The 16,580-nt window shown below is 42.9% G+C and overlaps 1 protein-coding gene across 1 annotated transcript in view; it reads right to left on the bottom strand.

The window, feature by feature from the left end:
• The window catches only part of mao (monoamine oxidase), a 210,105-nt gene extending 198,148 nt beyond the window's left edge, over window positions 1-11,957 (bottom strand). Inside the window, exon 1 of the mRNA XM_078559723.1 lies at window positions 11,803-11,957. Within this exon, the coding sequence (XP_078415849.1) occupies window positions 11,803-11,851 (49 nt within the window). The 5' untranslated portion in view covers window positions 11,852-11,957. The remainder of the gene's footprint in view (window positions 1-11,802) is intronic.
• Window positions 11,958-16,580: the final 4,623 nt, after the last annotated feature.

Below are 16,580 nucleotides of genomic sequence, written 5' to 3'. Positions count from 1 at the left end.
ACTGCTGCAGAAAATAGGCTTCCCTCCTGGACTCTTGGGCATTATTTCTTTTTTTCATGAAAACATGCACAGTTCTGACAGTTATAATGGAGCAACATCAGATGCTTTCAAGACCAGCAGTGGGGTAAAGCTGGCTACACCCTGGCACCAACTCGCCTTGGCATATTCTTCTCCATGCTGCTATTGTATGCTTTTGGCTACCCAAAGAGGGTGTCCATCTTCTACCAGAGCTGACAGCAAGCGGTTCAACTTTGCAAGACTCCCCATCAAGGCCAAAGTGCTAGTCCTTGAGTTGCTGTTTGCTGCTGAACCCACATGGCATCCCATACTGAAGTTCATTTTCAACCGCTTGCTCTTCTACCAAGCCTGCAAGGAGTTTGGACCGGCAATTAGCAACAGGAGGACCCAAGTTATGGGCCAAGATGTACAGACTCCACCTTCCACCAACATCAACAACCTTACTCTGGAGGTCGTAGACAGCTTCACATACCTTGGATCAACAATCACCAGCAACCAGTCCCTTGATGCTGAAATTAGCACCAGAAGGGACTAGTCTCTCATGAGTCGGCCTCTACAGCCACAACATATGGGCCTGAATCCTCTGGTCGGCGTACAGGGATGGGCCCTGCTCGCTGATGTGTAAAATGACGCGTGGTGATGTCAGGCGTGCATCCCGACGTCACCGCGCGTCATTCCGATCTTCAGTTCGGTGGGCGCGCACCAGAATCAGCTGCGGCCCGCCGAACTGTCAAAGGCCTATTAAGGCCATTTAAAAACTAATTAAAAGAATTAACGGAGCTGCCTGTCCAACCTTAGGGTTAGCAGGCAGGCGAAGAACTCAGACGGCCTTCGCATTTATCATGAAACCTCATCCATGGGTGGGATGAGGTTTCATGAAGTATTTATAAATCTAATAACATTTTTAATTAAAATTCATTGCCATGTCCCAGCTCATGTGACACTGTCACATGTGGAGACATGCTGAATAATTTCTTTTCTTTATTTAAATTTTTCTTACTCAAGCTAATCTCCCTGAGGCAGCTCCGTGCCTCAGGGAGATTTCTGCGCTCTTTCGCGCACGTGTGAAAGAGCGCAGGCCCCGACTCAGCCTCCTCCCCCCGCCTGCACAGGGAGCGCTCAGCACTTCCGGGTGCGCGTCACGCTGGGTGGGCCTTAATTGGCACGCCCATGTAAAATGGTGGCGCGTAGCCGATTGCGGACGGTGATCGGCTATGCACCCACCTGCGCCCGCGCCTGTCAAACCCCCCCCCCCCAAATGGGGAGAAAATTCTCCCCATGATGTTCAATCCAGAAGTGACAAACACCCCAGGCGCAGTCCGTCATCTCCTGAGATGGACAGATGGATGTCTATTCTTAGGAACTTCAGGGCCAGGGCTTTTTAAGGGAAATCATCACAGAAATGGTATAAATGGTTTAAAACCTATTTAGACATTTTTTCTGTTTATATTTCCAAATGCAATATTATAGCTCTAAAAATAAAATCCCTTAAGAGATACATCAGTGTTATACAGAACCAAACCAGAACACAGAGTCAGAGTTAATGCACCAGATTTTTCAAAGCTGGGTCGGGTTGAGTTCTGGGTCTGCATTTCATCTGTGCTGCTGTGAGGCTATGGAGAATCTAATGCCCTAAGTGGGCAGGAAGTGAACTCATCACCCATTTCAAGGGGCAAAATTTTACCCCCCATTGGGGGGGAAGTTCAGGAGCAGGCGTGTGGAGGCACGGCTCCGATCAGCGCCCCCGATTGCGGATGCGCCACTATTTTAAGTGGGCAGGCCAATTAAGGCCCGCCCAGTGTGACGTCCGGCAGGAAGCACTGTGCACTCCCTGTGCAGGCTGGGGGGTTCTCTGAGCCGTGAGTGCACTCTTTCATGCGTGCACACGAAAGAGCGCATTCATCGCCCTGAGGCTAAGTGCTGCCTCAGGGAGATTGGCTCCAAATGTAAAAATGCTAAAAACAGAAACTTAAGATTTCCCTTGACATGTCTCCTCATGTGACACTGTCACATGAGTTAGGACATGTCCATCACTTTTAGTTAAACTTTAATTAAATTTTTAAAAACCTACGTGAAACCTCATCCCGCCCATCGGTGAGGTTTCATGCTTTCTCTGAAGCCCGCCAGGGCTCCCGGCCTGCCAGCCAACCTTAAGGTTGGACGGGCAGGTCCATTAATGATGTTAATGAGTTTGTCAATGGCCTCAATAGGCCATTGACAGGTTGGTGGGCGCACAGCTGATTCGGCTGAGCCCCCGCCAACCTGAAAATTGAAATGAGGCGGGGTGACGTTGGGAGTTCTACCCAATGTCATCCTGCATCATTTTACGTGTTGACGAGCAGGCCCTGCCCCTCGTTCGCCGGCTGGGAAATTGTGCCCAAGGTGTCTGGTACCGACAGCAAAGGCAGATGGCAGCAAATGATGGGGCCTTGCCGAAGAAAGCAGACAGCTCCTCGGAGGGCCAGCAGCATAAAGGGATAAGACAGAGTGCAAGTGGCTAAAACAAAGGTAATGTGCACGTTCCAGTGCAGGATATCCGAAGGCCTCCTTTATACCTCACCTTCTATTTCCCTATGTTTATCCAATTACCATTTCAAACTTACTTCACTTCTATACACAAAAGCCTCTAGACCAGCTGGCTTTAATCCAATTAAGACACACACACACATACACCATTAAACTCTATTTTAAAATAATTTCCTATAACATTATAGACATTATTATATCTTCTTGCCAACCTCATTTTTCAACTCAGTTTTCTACAGCCTTCTGGACCCAATGCATGGCTCAAATATCGGTGTGGAAGAAATGAGTGGGGCACTGGCATCAGTACTGGGGAAAATGCGAGCTGTACCATTGGGACAGTCTTCACCTGAACCATGCTGAGACCAGTGTTCTGGTGAGTCATGTAACTGGGGCAGAAGATGGAGCTTTAAACTAAATAGTGGTGGGGGGGTGGTCGCAAGGGATCAAGTTTGGGAAGATATGATAAATTAAATAGTGAAGGCAAGGCAAGAGAGCAAGATAGCAAAAAGGGAAATGATAATCATGGCTGCAAGATGACAAAGACTGAGACCTGAATATTCAAGCATAAATGACATTTAGGAAGGACAGGGAGCTATGAAAAGGTGGTGGGGTAGTTCTGTTGATTAAGGATGACATTAGTACAATAGAGAGAGATGACCTTAGTTCTGGAAATCATGTAGAATCAGAGATGAGAAATAGTAAAGGTAATAAGTCACGTGTGGGAGTGGTTTATTGGCCCCCTAATAGTAACCACACTGTAGGGCGGGGTATACAGGAAGAAATAATGGGACCTTGTGAGAAAGGAATGGCAATAATAATGGGTGATTTCAATCTACATTTGGATTGGACTAATCAAATGGCAAAATTAGCCTGAATGATGAGTTCATGGAATGTTTTCAGGACGGTTTCTTAGTGCAGCACGTTGTAGAGCCAACAAGATAGCAGGCTATCCTAGGTCTGGTAACGTGTAATGAGACAGGATTAATTAATGACCTCAGTGAAGGCACCCTTAATCTGCAGTGATCATCATATGATTGAATTTTGCATTCAGTTTGAGGGAGAGAAGAGTGGATCTAATACTGGTGTTTTAAACTTAAATAAGGGCAATTATGAGGGTATGAAGGCAGAGGTGGCTAAAGTGGACTGGGAAATTAGGTTAAGGGGTAAAGTCAGTACAGATGCAGCAGCAGACATTTGAGGAGATATTTCGGAATACTCAGAAAAGATACATTCCAGTGAGAAAAAAAGACTAAGAGAGAGATGCAACATCTGTGGCTAGTTAAAAATAGTATCAAATTGAAAAAAAAGTATATAATACAGCAAACATACAAATCAGGAGCAGGGGAAGGCCATTTGGCCCCTTGAGCCTCCTCCGCCATTCAATAAGGTCATGGCTGACCTGATGGTGGCCTCAACTCCACATTCCCACCTACCCCCAATATCCTTTTACTCCATTGTTAGTCGAGAATCTTTCTACCTCTTCCTTAAGATTAGAGGAGTCACATTCATTATTTTCCAATCTGATGGGGTCTTTCCAGAATCTCAGTAATTTTGGAAAATGAAAACTAATACATCAACTATTTCAACAGCCAATTCTTTTAAGACCCTAGGATGAAGTCCATCAGGTCCTAGGGACCCGTTAGATTTTAGTTCTAATAATTTTCCCAGTACCATTTCCCCGGTGATTGTAATTGTTTTAAGTTCCAGCCAATCTCCTATCCATGCCAATATGTTACCCTCATACCATGAGCATTTATTTTCCGCAATAACCTTTGATGCGGCATTTTATCAGTGCCTTCTGGAAGTCTAAGTACAGCATTCCCACCGGTTCCCCATTATCCACAGCACATGTTACTTCCTCAAAGAACTCCATGATCTCCCTTTCACAAAACCATGTTGATTCTGCCTCATTACCTTGAACTTATCCAAGTGCCCTGCTATAGCTTCATTAATAATAGCTTCTAACATTTTCCATATGACAGATGTTAAGCTAACTCGCCTGTAGTTTCCGGCTTTCTGTCTCCCTCCCTTTTTGAATAATGGAGTTAACATTTGCTATCTTCCAATCTAAAGGGACCTTACCCGAATCTAGGGAGTTTCGAAAATTAAAACCAATGCATCTACCATCTCACTAGTCACTTATTTTAAGACCCTAGGATGAAGCCCCTCAAGACCCTGGCACTAGTCAGCCCATAGCTCCAACAATTTACGCAGTGCCACTTCTCTGGTGATTGTAATTTTCCTAAGTTCCTCCCTCCCTTCCATTTCCTGATTTATAGCTGCTTCTGGGATGTTATTTGTATCATCTATAGTGAAGACTGATGCAAAATACCTATTCAATTCATCTGTCATTTCCTTTTTTTCCATTATCAATTCTCCAGGTTCACTTTCTATAGGACCAACGCTCACTTTATTAATTCATTTCTTTTAAAAATATTTATAGAAACTCTTACTATCTGTTTTTATATTTCATGCTAGCTTTCTCTTGTAATCTAATTCTTCCCTCCTTATTAATCTTTCAGTCATTCTTTGCTGTTCATTTTATTTTGCCCAATCTTCTAACCTTCCACCTCTCTTTGCACAATTATACACTTATTCTTTAAGTTTGATACTATCTTTAACCTTTCTAGTTAACCAGGGATGGTGTGTCCATCCCTTGGGCTTTTTCTTACTCATTGAAATGTATCTATTCTGTGCATTACAAAATATCCCCTTAAATGTTTGCCACTGTATCTCTATTGACCTATCTCTTAATCTAATTTGCCAATGCACTTTAGTCAGCTCTGCTTTCATGCCCTCATAATTGCCCTTATTTAACTTTTAAAACATAGTCTTGGACCCAGTCCTCTCTCCCTCAAACTGAATGTAAAATTCAATCACATTATGGTCACTGCTACCTAGGGGTGCCTTCAATAGGAGGTCATTAATTCATCCTACCTCGTTGTACAATACCAGGTCTAGTATAGCCTGCTCTCTGGTTGGGTCCAGAAAATGCTGTTCTAAGAAACTATTCCAGAAACATTCAATGAGTTCCTCATCCAGGCTACCTTTGCCCATCTGACTTTTCTAGTCTATATGTAGATTAAAATCTCCCATGATTATCACCGTGCCTTTCTGAAAAGTTCCCATTATTTCTTCCCTTATGCTCCATCCTACCATGTGGTTACTATTAGGGGGCCCATACACGATTCCCACAAGTGCTTTTACCGTTTCTCATCTCTCCCCAAATCATTTCCATATCCTGGTTTCCTGAACTTAGGTCATCCCTCTCTACTGTGTTAATACCATCATTAACTACCAGAGCCACCCCTCCACCTTTTCCTCGCTTTGTGTCCTTCCTAAACCTTTAATATTCAGGTCCCAATCCATGCCCTCCTGTAGTCACGTCTCTGTAATGGCTATCAAATCGTACTTATTTATTTCTATGTGCGCTCTCAGTTTATCTGTTTTGTTTCGAATGCATTGTGCATTCAGATACAGAGCCTTTAGTTTTATCCTTTTATTCTTTTTATAACCTCTAATCTCATCTTCTTATTTACTGTTAGATTTGTACTGTCTATATTTTATATTGTTTGAGGCCTTTGTCCAAAATTAATTGGCACAATCTCCAAACTTTGCCTGTTTTGTTTGTTCCCAGCTTCCAATAATTAATAAACACTGCAAGTAGCAACTACCACAGTCCTGCCCCTGCCGCATCCCTGCACCCGCCCTCTCCCCCTCGTCTCCCGTGACCACACAGCTGAGTTTAAAAACCACTGTTTGCTTTCCCTGGTTTAACAACCTCTCAACCTACCTCAGATTATGGTCTTCTTATTTCATGCTTTGTGGGATGACTACTTTATGCAGCAGAGTATTAAAAGCTTTGCAGTATGCTAAATATAGTACATTTGCAAAAATGCTACTGTTAACAAGGTCTGTAATTTTTCAAAGAACTCCATCAGTTTGTTAGGCAAGAACTTTGCATAGCCCCATTTTGACTCCTCTATGGCTCACATCATATCCATTGAACATGTTCTTCTTCTCAGTCAGGATGCCTTGTAATTAATTATTTTACTAACAAATATTAGGGTCACAGGCCTGTATTTCCCCAGATCATTCCTAACCCCCTTTAAAAAAATTATGTTATAGTAGCTGCTTTTGAATCCTTGGCACTACTCCTGTTTCTCAAAGATCCCTAAAAGATATTGGACAAAACATGACCAATTTCACAAGGCATTTCTTCAAGTACTTTTGTATAAAGTTTTGTGATTGACTTTCCTTTATTTTCCTCAACCAGTCTTATCTGAAATTTCTATTTTATTTTAGCACTCCAGCCCCAGAAAACTCACTTTTTGTGTTGGGAAGACTGCCTGTAAGTTCCTCCATTGTCAAAGAAAATTAGTAATTTAGTATCTTTAATATCTACTAGACATCATGTCACTGGGATCTTAAATTAATTGGCACAACCTCCAGACTTAGCCCATTTTGTTTGTTCCCAGCTTCCAATAATTAATAAACACTGCAAGTAGCAACTACCACAGTCCTGCCCCTGCCGCATTCTCTCACCCGCCCTCTCCCCCTCACCCCCTCCGTGACCCCACCATATTTTTTAAATCTATATGCTTATCGAAATGTCTGATGTTGTTCACTACCCTAACTTCATTTTTTATTTTAGTTCTTCACCAATTTCTTAATCTCTTTCCTTGTTTTCTATTTACCTTGGTTCATTGTACTACCTCCAGCTTTATACTTCGGGCACAATCTCCTTTTGCCTTATTTCCCACATTATTTCCATAGTTGCTCTCCTATTTCATGTATAATTTAAAAGGGTTTGACTGAGAAGAACTCACTGCTGGGCAAACTGCTTACGTTTAAAATGCATATTCTCCCTAGAATACCATACTGTTTCTAGATGCATCTGGTGTATGATCCGTGCATCATATTTTAAGAATTCATTTGGCAGATTACCAATATCTAAAGGAAGGGTAAATGACCATGAATGGCTTTCAGTGAAGTCCAGCAGGAACAGCAACTTGTCAAGTTGTCAGTTCCATTATTTCCTGACACAGATCTGCTTCATGAAAGCATAGTTTGTATGTGACAAATGTCATAATATTCAGATTTGTGCAATTGGGAGCCAGATTAAAATTTAACACTAGCCAGCTGGGTTTCCAAAACTCAGCAGTAAAGTGGAGATGGGAACGGCTGGATCATGCAGGTAAGTGCTTATCATAAAATGCTTTTGGCCCAGGTGGAGCAGGGGTGCTTATACCAATCCCTCAAGCAAACCTTCTGCTGATTGCAACCTCGACTTGCTGTCACGGTCGGATGAGTCCTCCCCCATCTCCCACCATTTGCAATGTCAGTTAACTTGAGGTTGAAGAATGGAAATTAGGTGGTCAGTTGTTTACTGGGAATGAAGTCGAGAGAGCAGGAGGTGGGTTATGCGCAAATTGAGCTCAGCTGGGGCATGAGGGGAGATAAAAGAAAAATTAGAGTGCAAGATACAGGTTCAGAGGTAAGGCAAAGGGCAGCTTGGGGGAAATTTGGCTTGGTGTGGGATTAAGCAGAGAAGGTACAAGCTATTTCTTTTTCCTTAAGGATGAGAATAAGTTTTACTAAGGTTCCTCTGGCAAGCCTGGTTTTAAAGAAAGAAGATGGTTGAAGGTTAAATGTAGATAAATGGGCACATAGGACTTAGGAGCAGGAGTAGGCCATTCAGCCCTTCAAGCCTGCTCAGCTATTCAATAAGATCATAGCTGAGCTGGTTGTGATCTCAATTCCACTTTCCAGTCTGCACCCCCCCACCCCCCCCATGACCCTTGACTCCCTTTTCTATCAAACATCTATTGAACTCAATTTTGAATAAATTCAATGACCCAGCCTCCTTGGTTTCTGGGGATGAGAATTCCACATACTAAAGACCCTCTGAGAAAAAAAAATTCTTGTCATCTCAGTCTTAAAAAGATCTCTTATTCTTAAACTGTGTCCCCTGGTTAGAGTCAACATCCTCCTGGTACCTACCCCATCAAGTCCCCTCAGGATCTTACATGTTTCAATAAGATCACCTCTCACTCTTCAAAACTCCAATGGGTATAGGCCCAACTTGATCAACCTTTCTTCATAGGATAAGCCCTTCATCCCAGGTGTGAGTTGAGTGAACTTTCTCTGAACTGCTCGATGGGCTCTTGCTGAACTCTGCACTGCCTTATGGGCTCTCGAACTCAAGCACTGCTTTATGGGCTCGCGCTGAACTCGAGCACTGCTTTATAGGCTCTCTTTGAACTCTGCGTTGCTCTATGGCATCTGGCTAAGAAACTGATAAGCAACCATTGTATTTAGATGTAATTCAAACAAGGTTGAAGTTAATTACACTTAAAAGCTAATCTGTATTCCTCTTGCAAAGCCAGAGAGGGGTGTCAACACTTAAACAATGGATGACCCATTCTTAAACCTTAGTTGCAGCCAAAGAATCTCCACAGTTCAATAAATGATTTACATTATATACGGAATTTCCAGATAAAAGAAAGCTGAAAGAAACTTTACAAACATAAGGATTTATTTGTCCTTTCTCCAGACTTTCTGAACATTCATTAGCAGTATAAGTTATTTATATTGATCCCAGAATCAAACGGGAGTTCATAAGCAAGATGCAAACTGGGAAGGTTGTAAAATCCATTTACTTCTTCTGATCACATAAGAGTTTAAGATAGGTTAATTTAGTTTAATTATCCCTATTTGAGGACATCCCAAAACATGCCACGTTGTCATGGAGAGAAGCTCTGGCAGATGGGAGGTTCTTTTGTTTCATTTATCCGGGTGTTTTCTCCAAAAGCAGTTTAATTGCAGTTTGGGCTCTGGCAGTCTGCAGCTCATGTAAAGAAGATAACCAAAGCCAATGGGTGTTAAATCAGGCTAGAAGTTAAGCTGAGAAAATATTAACTTCATCGTTCCATGTGGAATGCAAATATATCCCAAACGCATGGGCGGATTTCAACAGAAGTTGATACGTATATAGGTATGGCCCAAGGAAGGACCAATAAGTTTTTGGTGAAGTCTCAGTTCCAGATCCGATCCTGGAAACTTTTGAAAAGGATCTGTTAACATTGAGAGATAGGGTGAATTTACATTTTTTTTAAAGAATGTTGTAGTTTGTTTTATTTAGAATGTTGTGGATTGTCTCAGCTGTCAAAATATGTACAGTTTTCAGAACAGGTTGTTGGACACAGATTGCCCTGAAGTCTCCTCAGTGAGGTGGAAGCTCTGAATAAAGAGATTTTGTTTTTCAGCTTTGTAGTTGCACAGCATCAACCTGACAAGGAAAAGGTGTGGAATTGTAATAATTGTAATGCTGAGTTAACACAGCATGGCAGAGGTGTGCACTCCACTGAGTGTCCTATTCACTTGTTTTACATCATAATACACTATAGTCTGCTCTGAGATAACCTGTGAGCATTATAAGGGAGCATTCAGAAAAAAATAAATCTACAAGCATTTTTAAAAAAAGATATTCTCCCATTTCTTATCTAGAAGAAAAATCAGGCTTACATTTTCTCACTGTTGGGAGGCATGCGCCATCTGTCTGTCCTCCACTCCACAGAAAACCAATCTGGAGCGAAGGACTTGCAAATTAAATCCAAAATAGCATAATTTCCAGGAGTCACATGACTAGATGGGCTCTCGGGCTCCATCACGGACAAAACTTCACACTCTTAATCCCCTACACAATAATGATATTAATAATAATAATATAAAATAAAACAGAAAATGCTGGAAAAACTCAGCAGGTTTGGCAGCATCTGTGGAGAGAGAAACAGAGTTAACATTTTGAGTCCGCGAATCATACGGACTTGAAACGTTAACTCTGTTTCTCTCTCTCACATATGCTGCCAAACCTGCTGAGTTCTTCCAGCACTTCGTTTTTATTTCAGGTTTCCAGCATCTGCAGTATTTTGCTTTTACCTTAACCCCCTACACATTGATACTCCAATAACAAGGACACATAATTAAATTTGCTGTGATGAACTAAACTAAGAGAAAGTCTGCCTTCATTCTGCAGCCATTGCATTTTTCAATCTAGAACTTCCAACTGAATTGCAGTGCTCATTTTAAGGATTGAAAGAACTTTTGAGGAGCAACTCATTGTGATTCATATCACTCCTTATTGTTTAAGGGAACAGAAGGTGACTTGTATTAATTGAAGATTGGTTTGGGTTCGATCCTATGAAAACATTTCCGAAGTCAGAAAGATAAGTACTAGCGCCACCCTAACTCAAATTATGAATGCATTGTCATAAGGCAGTTACACACATGGAATACATTTGGAAAGGTGCATTCGTTTGTGTAGTTCTGACATCAGAAGCTAAGTCACGGGGTAACATTTTCTTGCTAACCATATTTAGTAGCAAACATTGCTCGGTTCCATTTACACTACTAGATTTTGTTTTCGACGACCTGTTGATTGTGAAAGTTGTCTCCAGCTCTTCAGTGAAACCAAATTAACTGGTTCAGAAAAGGCAACTCAGCAATTAGCCCATTCGGCCCCAACTCCTCCCGCCACTGAATACCCAATACAGGGGATCAATTCGACGTAATTTACAAGCATGTGCGGTTAAAAAAAAACAAATTGAATATTGATAAATTACATCTTCGGTATTAATATTGGTATTGCGGCTTAGCGCGAACGTAATGTGACGAAAGCTCAGAAATAATTTAACATTTATTTCACAACCACTACACAAAAGGCCCGCATTATAAAGCCCAGAACTAATAAAAACACGATACGGTGTTAACAATGAGTTAAAAATCTATCATCAAGAAGGAGCAGACTGGCCGCAGATCTCTCACAATGAATGTTGACATAAAACAGTGTCATCAGTTTGTCGATCGCTATTTATTAGAATGCAGTCTATATAAAAACACTAGTCATCATGACCGTATTGGGAAGATCAAAAACAAAACCTGCTGAGCTGATAAAGAGCTATCTCTATACCGCAGGAAGATGCTGGACCCGCAGACCAGCGGCTTCTGGCCGAATTTGACACTTTTCCAGCCAAGGCTTTCAGGAGGAAGTTCAACAGCAGTTCAGCGCCGGTCTGAATTTCACCCTTCACAATAAAACCTCTATATGGACTTTCAATATTGGCAACACATGAAAGATGAAATGAGTGCAATTCCTTTCACTCTCATTTTACACTTCATTTCAATGGGGTTGTTTGCAGCTTTTCTCTGATCTAACGGCTTTCACAGCGAAGTGAATTGAGTCAGGTTGAGACTGACCTGAGATGCCGCCGCCGATGATAACCACGTCACATTTTTCGCTTGTCATGTTGCCCGCCACAGCTGAAGCTCCGTCCCCGGTGTCAACACTCAATCGAGTCGCGGCGGTACGGGCCGCGCGCGGCTATAAGCCTCTGAGAGGTCCCCACTCATTCAGCTCCGCCTCTGGGATGCTCATTGGGGCATCAGCGCGAGGCTCCTCCTCTAGAATCGTCATCCTGATCCCAGCGCGCAGCTCCTCCTCTGACCTTACTGCTGTTATTGCTAATCTTCCCCCACCCCACCCCCCTCCCAACACACTTTATCTCCCTGCACTTTAGTCTGTCTCATCCCTCTGTACTTGGGCTCTCTTTGCTTCCTTCCTAGTGGGTTTTGTTTTAGCCATGCGCATCTTTGACGAAAGTTTCGACACATAAATCGAAGTTTCCACCCATGCATTTATTGACGGCGGCTCCGGATCCCAGCTGCCCTGCCGTCCCACATTTACAAATCCTGAGAGGCTCGAGATCCCGCCGCATGGCGCCCAGCTTCACCCCCTGCTTCATCCTAAGCATCTTTTACAAACGGCTGCCCAAAGGAGCAAGGTGGACACGAAATTGGCTGAGTGACTGGAAACAGGGAGTAGTGGTTAGTGGAAGTTTTTCGGGCTGGAGGGAGGTTTGTGGTAATGTTCCCCAGAGGTCAGTGTTGGGACCCTTGCTTTTTCTGGTATATTAATGACATAGACCTTGGTGCTCAGGGCACAATTTCAAAATTTGTGGTTGATACAAAACTTGGAAGCACTGTGAAGTGTGAAGAGGATATTGTTGAACTTGAAAAAGACATGGACCAAATTGGAATGGGCAGACAGGTGGCAGATGAAGTTCAATGCAGAGAAATTGATTCATAAAGTCATTCATTTTTGGTAGGAAGAACACGGAGAGACAATATAAAATGAACTTTGGGTTATGGAGCTTGAGCAACAGTTGGCATCACTGCGGAGCATTCATGAAGTTGAGTCTTATGTGGATAACACGTTTATAAATGTGGTCACCCACAGCTTGAGAATATGCACGGAAAGAGGGAAGGGGTGATTACCAGACAGTCAAAAAGGAACAGGCAGGTAGAGCAGGCGTCCCCTGAGTGCATCCCACTCTCCAACCAGTATTCAGTTCTGAATACTGATGAGAGTGATGGCCCATTTGTGGAGTGCAGCCAGAGCCAATCCATGACACCATGGGTGGCTCAGCTTTGTAGGAGGGCACAAGGAAGTCTGGAAGAGCAAAAGTGATAAGTGGTTCCATAGTTAGGGGGATAGATAGAAATTTCTGTGGCCACAGACATGAATCCAGGATGGTGTATCGCCTCCCTGGTGTCAGGGTCAAGATGTCACTGAGTGGCTGCAGAGCACCCTGAGGGGGGAAGGTAAATAGCCAGCGGTCGTGGTCCACATCAGTACCAATGAAATAGGTAGAAAGAAAGATGTGGTCCTGCAGTCTGAATTTAGGGAGCAAGGTAGAAAATTAGCAAGCAGGACCTCAATAGTAATATTCTCCAGATTACTCTCAGTGCCACACATGCAAGTAAGTACAGAAATAGGAAGATAAGACAAGTGAATGTATAATTGGAAAGTTGGCGCAGGAGGGCCAGCTTTAGATTTTTTAGGCATTGGGAATGGCTCTGGGAGAGATGGGACCTGTACAGGCGGGATGGGTTACACCTGAACAGAGCGAGGACAGAGTGCCTTGCAGGGCGTTTTGCTAGTGTTGTTGGGGAGTGTTTAAATTAACTCAGCAGGGGTGTGGGAACCAGGAGATAATATTAGATTGGAATACCAAGGGGCATAGAACACTTGGAGAGATAGATAGCGCTAGAGTAGGGAATAATAAGTTAATAGATGGGGGCAGAGTAAAGCAGAAAGTAATAGTGTCCAAATCTGTGCATTTATGTGAATGCACGGAGTGTGGTAAATAAGACTGGTGATTTACAGGCACAGATTGCCATGTGGAAATATGATGTTCTGGCTATAACAGAGGCCTGGTTCAAAGCAGGGCAGGACTGGATGTTTAAAATCCCTCCATACAAGGTGTTTAGGAAAGGAAGAAAAGGGGGATGTGTAGTGGTATTGATAAAGGAGAGCACTGCAGTGCTGTAGAAAGAGGATGTCTCAGAGGGGTCAAGGACAGAATCTATTTGGCTAGAGCTCAGGAATGAAAAAGGTACAAATACATTGCTCGGTGTAGTCTATAGGCCACCGACTAGTGGGAAGGATGTAGAGGAACAATGGAGTACTTATAATGGGGACTTTAATTTTCCAAATACAGACTGGGATAGTGGTAGTGTAAAGGGCAGAGAGTTTGCTCCTAGAGTGTGTCAAGAAAGTTTTCTAGAGCAGTTTGTTTCCAGTTCAGTGAGGAAGGAGGCATTGCCTGAGCTGGTTCTTGGAAATGAGGTGGGCCAATTGGATCAAGTGTCAGTAGGAGAATGTTTAGGGGACAGTGATCATTGTATCGTATGTTTTAGGCTGACCAGCGCTAAGAAAAATTAACTGGAAGAACGAATCTGGGCCGAATAAATTGGAGTCTAAGGTTGACTGGAAAAATTATCAATGGGCTACCTTCAAAGAAGAGATGATTCAGCCACAGTCAAGATATATTCCCTTGAAAGGGAAAGGTAGGGCAAACAAATCCAGAGCTTCCTGGATGACAAGGGAGATAGAAATTAAGATAAAGAAGTAAAAGTGTGCTTATTACAGGTGTCAGGTAGAAAATATATTTGAAAACGAGCTGAATATAGAAGGTTCAGAGGAGAGGTGAAGAAGTGAATAAGAGAAGCAAAGAGAGAGTATGAAAAGAGACTGGCAGCTAGCATAAAAGGGAATCCCAAAGTCTTCTATACGCATATAAATAGTAAAAGGGTAGTTAAAAGAGGAGTTAGGCCTATTGGAGATCAAAAAGGAGATTTACACATGGAAGCAGAGGGCATAGCTGAGGTACTAAAATGAATACTATACATCTGTCTTTACAAAGGAAGAAGATGCCACCCAGACCATGGCATTGTTTGGATAGCCAGGGTACCACTTTGGAGAGGTGCAGGTACCCCTGTGGATTTTGCTTTAAACTTGTCTTAACTGTCCCAGAGTTGGCAAAAAAAACCATTCAAAGTGTCTGACTTTAACACATGGGTACAGGAGGGTGTGTCTGTTGGGCTCGCAGGGCAGTTTTCTTTTTGCCCCTGTTGACTTTTGCACCCTGATGCCAGGAAGAACTTTCCAGGGCTCAGCAGGAGTCCTGTCTAGATGTCCCTGTCAGCAGCACACAGCTGCATTAAGGCTGTAACGACTGTCCTGTTTGCTCATGTGGGAGAATATATTAATTTCCTTATTGATTTTTCATCTCGGATGCAAAGAGCCATGTAGCCAGGGTTGGCTCTGCAGGAGGGGATCATCGCCAGACGTGTCCTTGTGCAAAATCGATTTGCATAAGGACCTCTGATCTCACACTTACCATCAGCCCTTCCCTGGTGAGAAACTTTCAAGTAAAGGAACCTTTACATTGACATGACAGTTCCTCAGGGGAATCCCATCCCCCAGAAGGGGGAGTATCAACATCAATGAGTTTGACTCAGTTACATGAAAATGGCTGAAACCCTCACCATCATAACCATGGATCTTAACATATTACAAACACACATGGTGAAAAGTCCTTTACAACCTGGCTGCCTCACAAAAAACACCAGGGCCTGTAAGCGAGGTGCCAAAGCTGCCACCTTGTCCATAATCACACCATGCCCACAAAGCTGACAGTAACAAAACTTGAGACTTACGCCCTCTAAATGCTGATGATTGTATGTGCCAACAAACATGCAGATAAGTCATATTGTTTCAGATGAGCCCACAACTGTGCAACCACAGCTCTTTGAAAGAACTTGTGCACCATCCCTTCCAGCCAATGGCCCAGTTTCTGAGGTGGGTCCCATATGCAACATTCCAGGCTTCTGTAAACCACTGCTTCTCTCACAAATGGGAATGGGGGGGTGGTGGCATCGTGCTAATGTCACTAGAGTAATCCAGAGATGCCCAGGCTATTGCTCTGGGGACATGTGTTCAAATCCCACCACGGCAGCTGGTGGAATTTAAATTCAATGACTATATCTGGAATTAAAAGCTGGTGACCATAAAACCATAGTTGAGTATCTTAAAAACCCACCTGGTTCACTACTTTAGGGAAGGAAATCATCAATGTGGTTGACTCTAACTGCCCTCTGCAATGGTCCAGCAAGTCACTCAGTTGTATCAAACTGCTGGTGAAGTCTAAAAGGAATAAAACCAAATGGACTGCCCAGCATCAACCTAGGCACTAGAAACAATAATGGCGACCCAGCCCTGTTGACCTTGCAATGTTATACAAAGGGATATAGACAGGTTAAGTGAGTGGGCAAAGATGTGGTAAATGGAGTATAATGTGGGAAAGAGGGAAATTGTCTATTTTGGCAGGAAGAATAAAAAAGCATATTATCTAAATGGTGAGACATTGCAGAGCTCTGAGATGCAGAGGGATCTGAGTCTCCTAGTGCATGAACCACAAAGGGTTAGTATGCAGGTACAGCAAGTAATCAGGAAAACTAATAGAATGTTATTGTTCATTGTGAGGGGAATTGAATACAAAAGGAGGCTATGTTTCAATTATGCAGGGCATTGGTGAGACCACATCTGGAGTATTGTGTACAGTATTGGTCTTCTTATTTAAGGAAGAATGCACATGCATTGGAAGCAGTTCAGAGAAGGTTTACTGGACTGT

Source organism: Cetorhinus maximus, chromosome 16 (genome assembly GCF_964194155.1).
Source record: "Cetorhinus maximus chromosome 16, sCetMax3.hap1.1, whole genome shotgun sequence".
Lineage (NCBI taxonomy): Eukaryota > Metazoa > Chordata > Chondrichthyes > Lamniformes > Cetorhinidae > Cetorhinus > Cetorhinus maximus.
The sequence above is the reverse complement of the archived record's forward strand: the minus strand, read 5'-3'. Positions and strand labels throughout refer to the sequence as shown.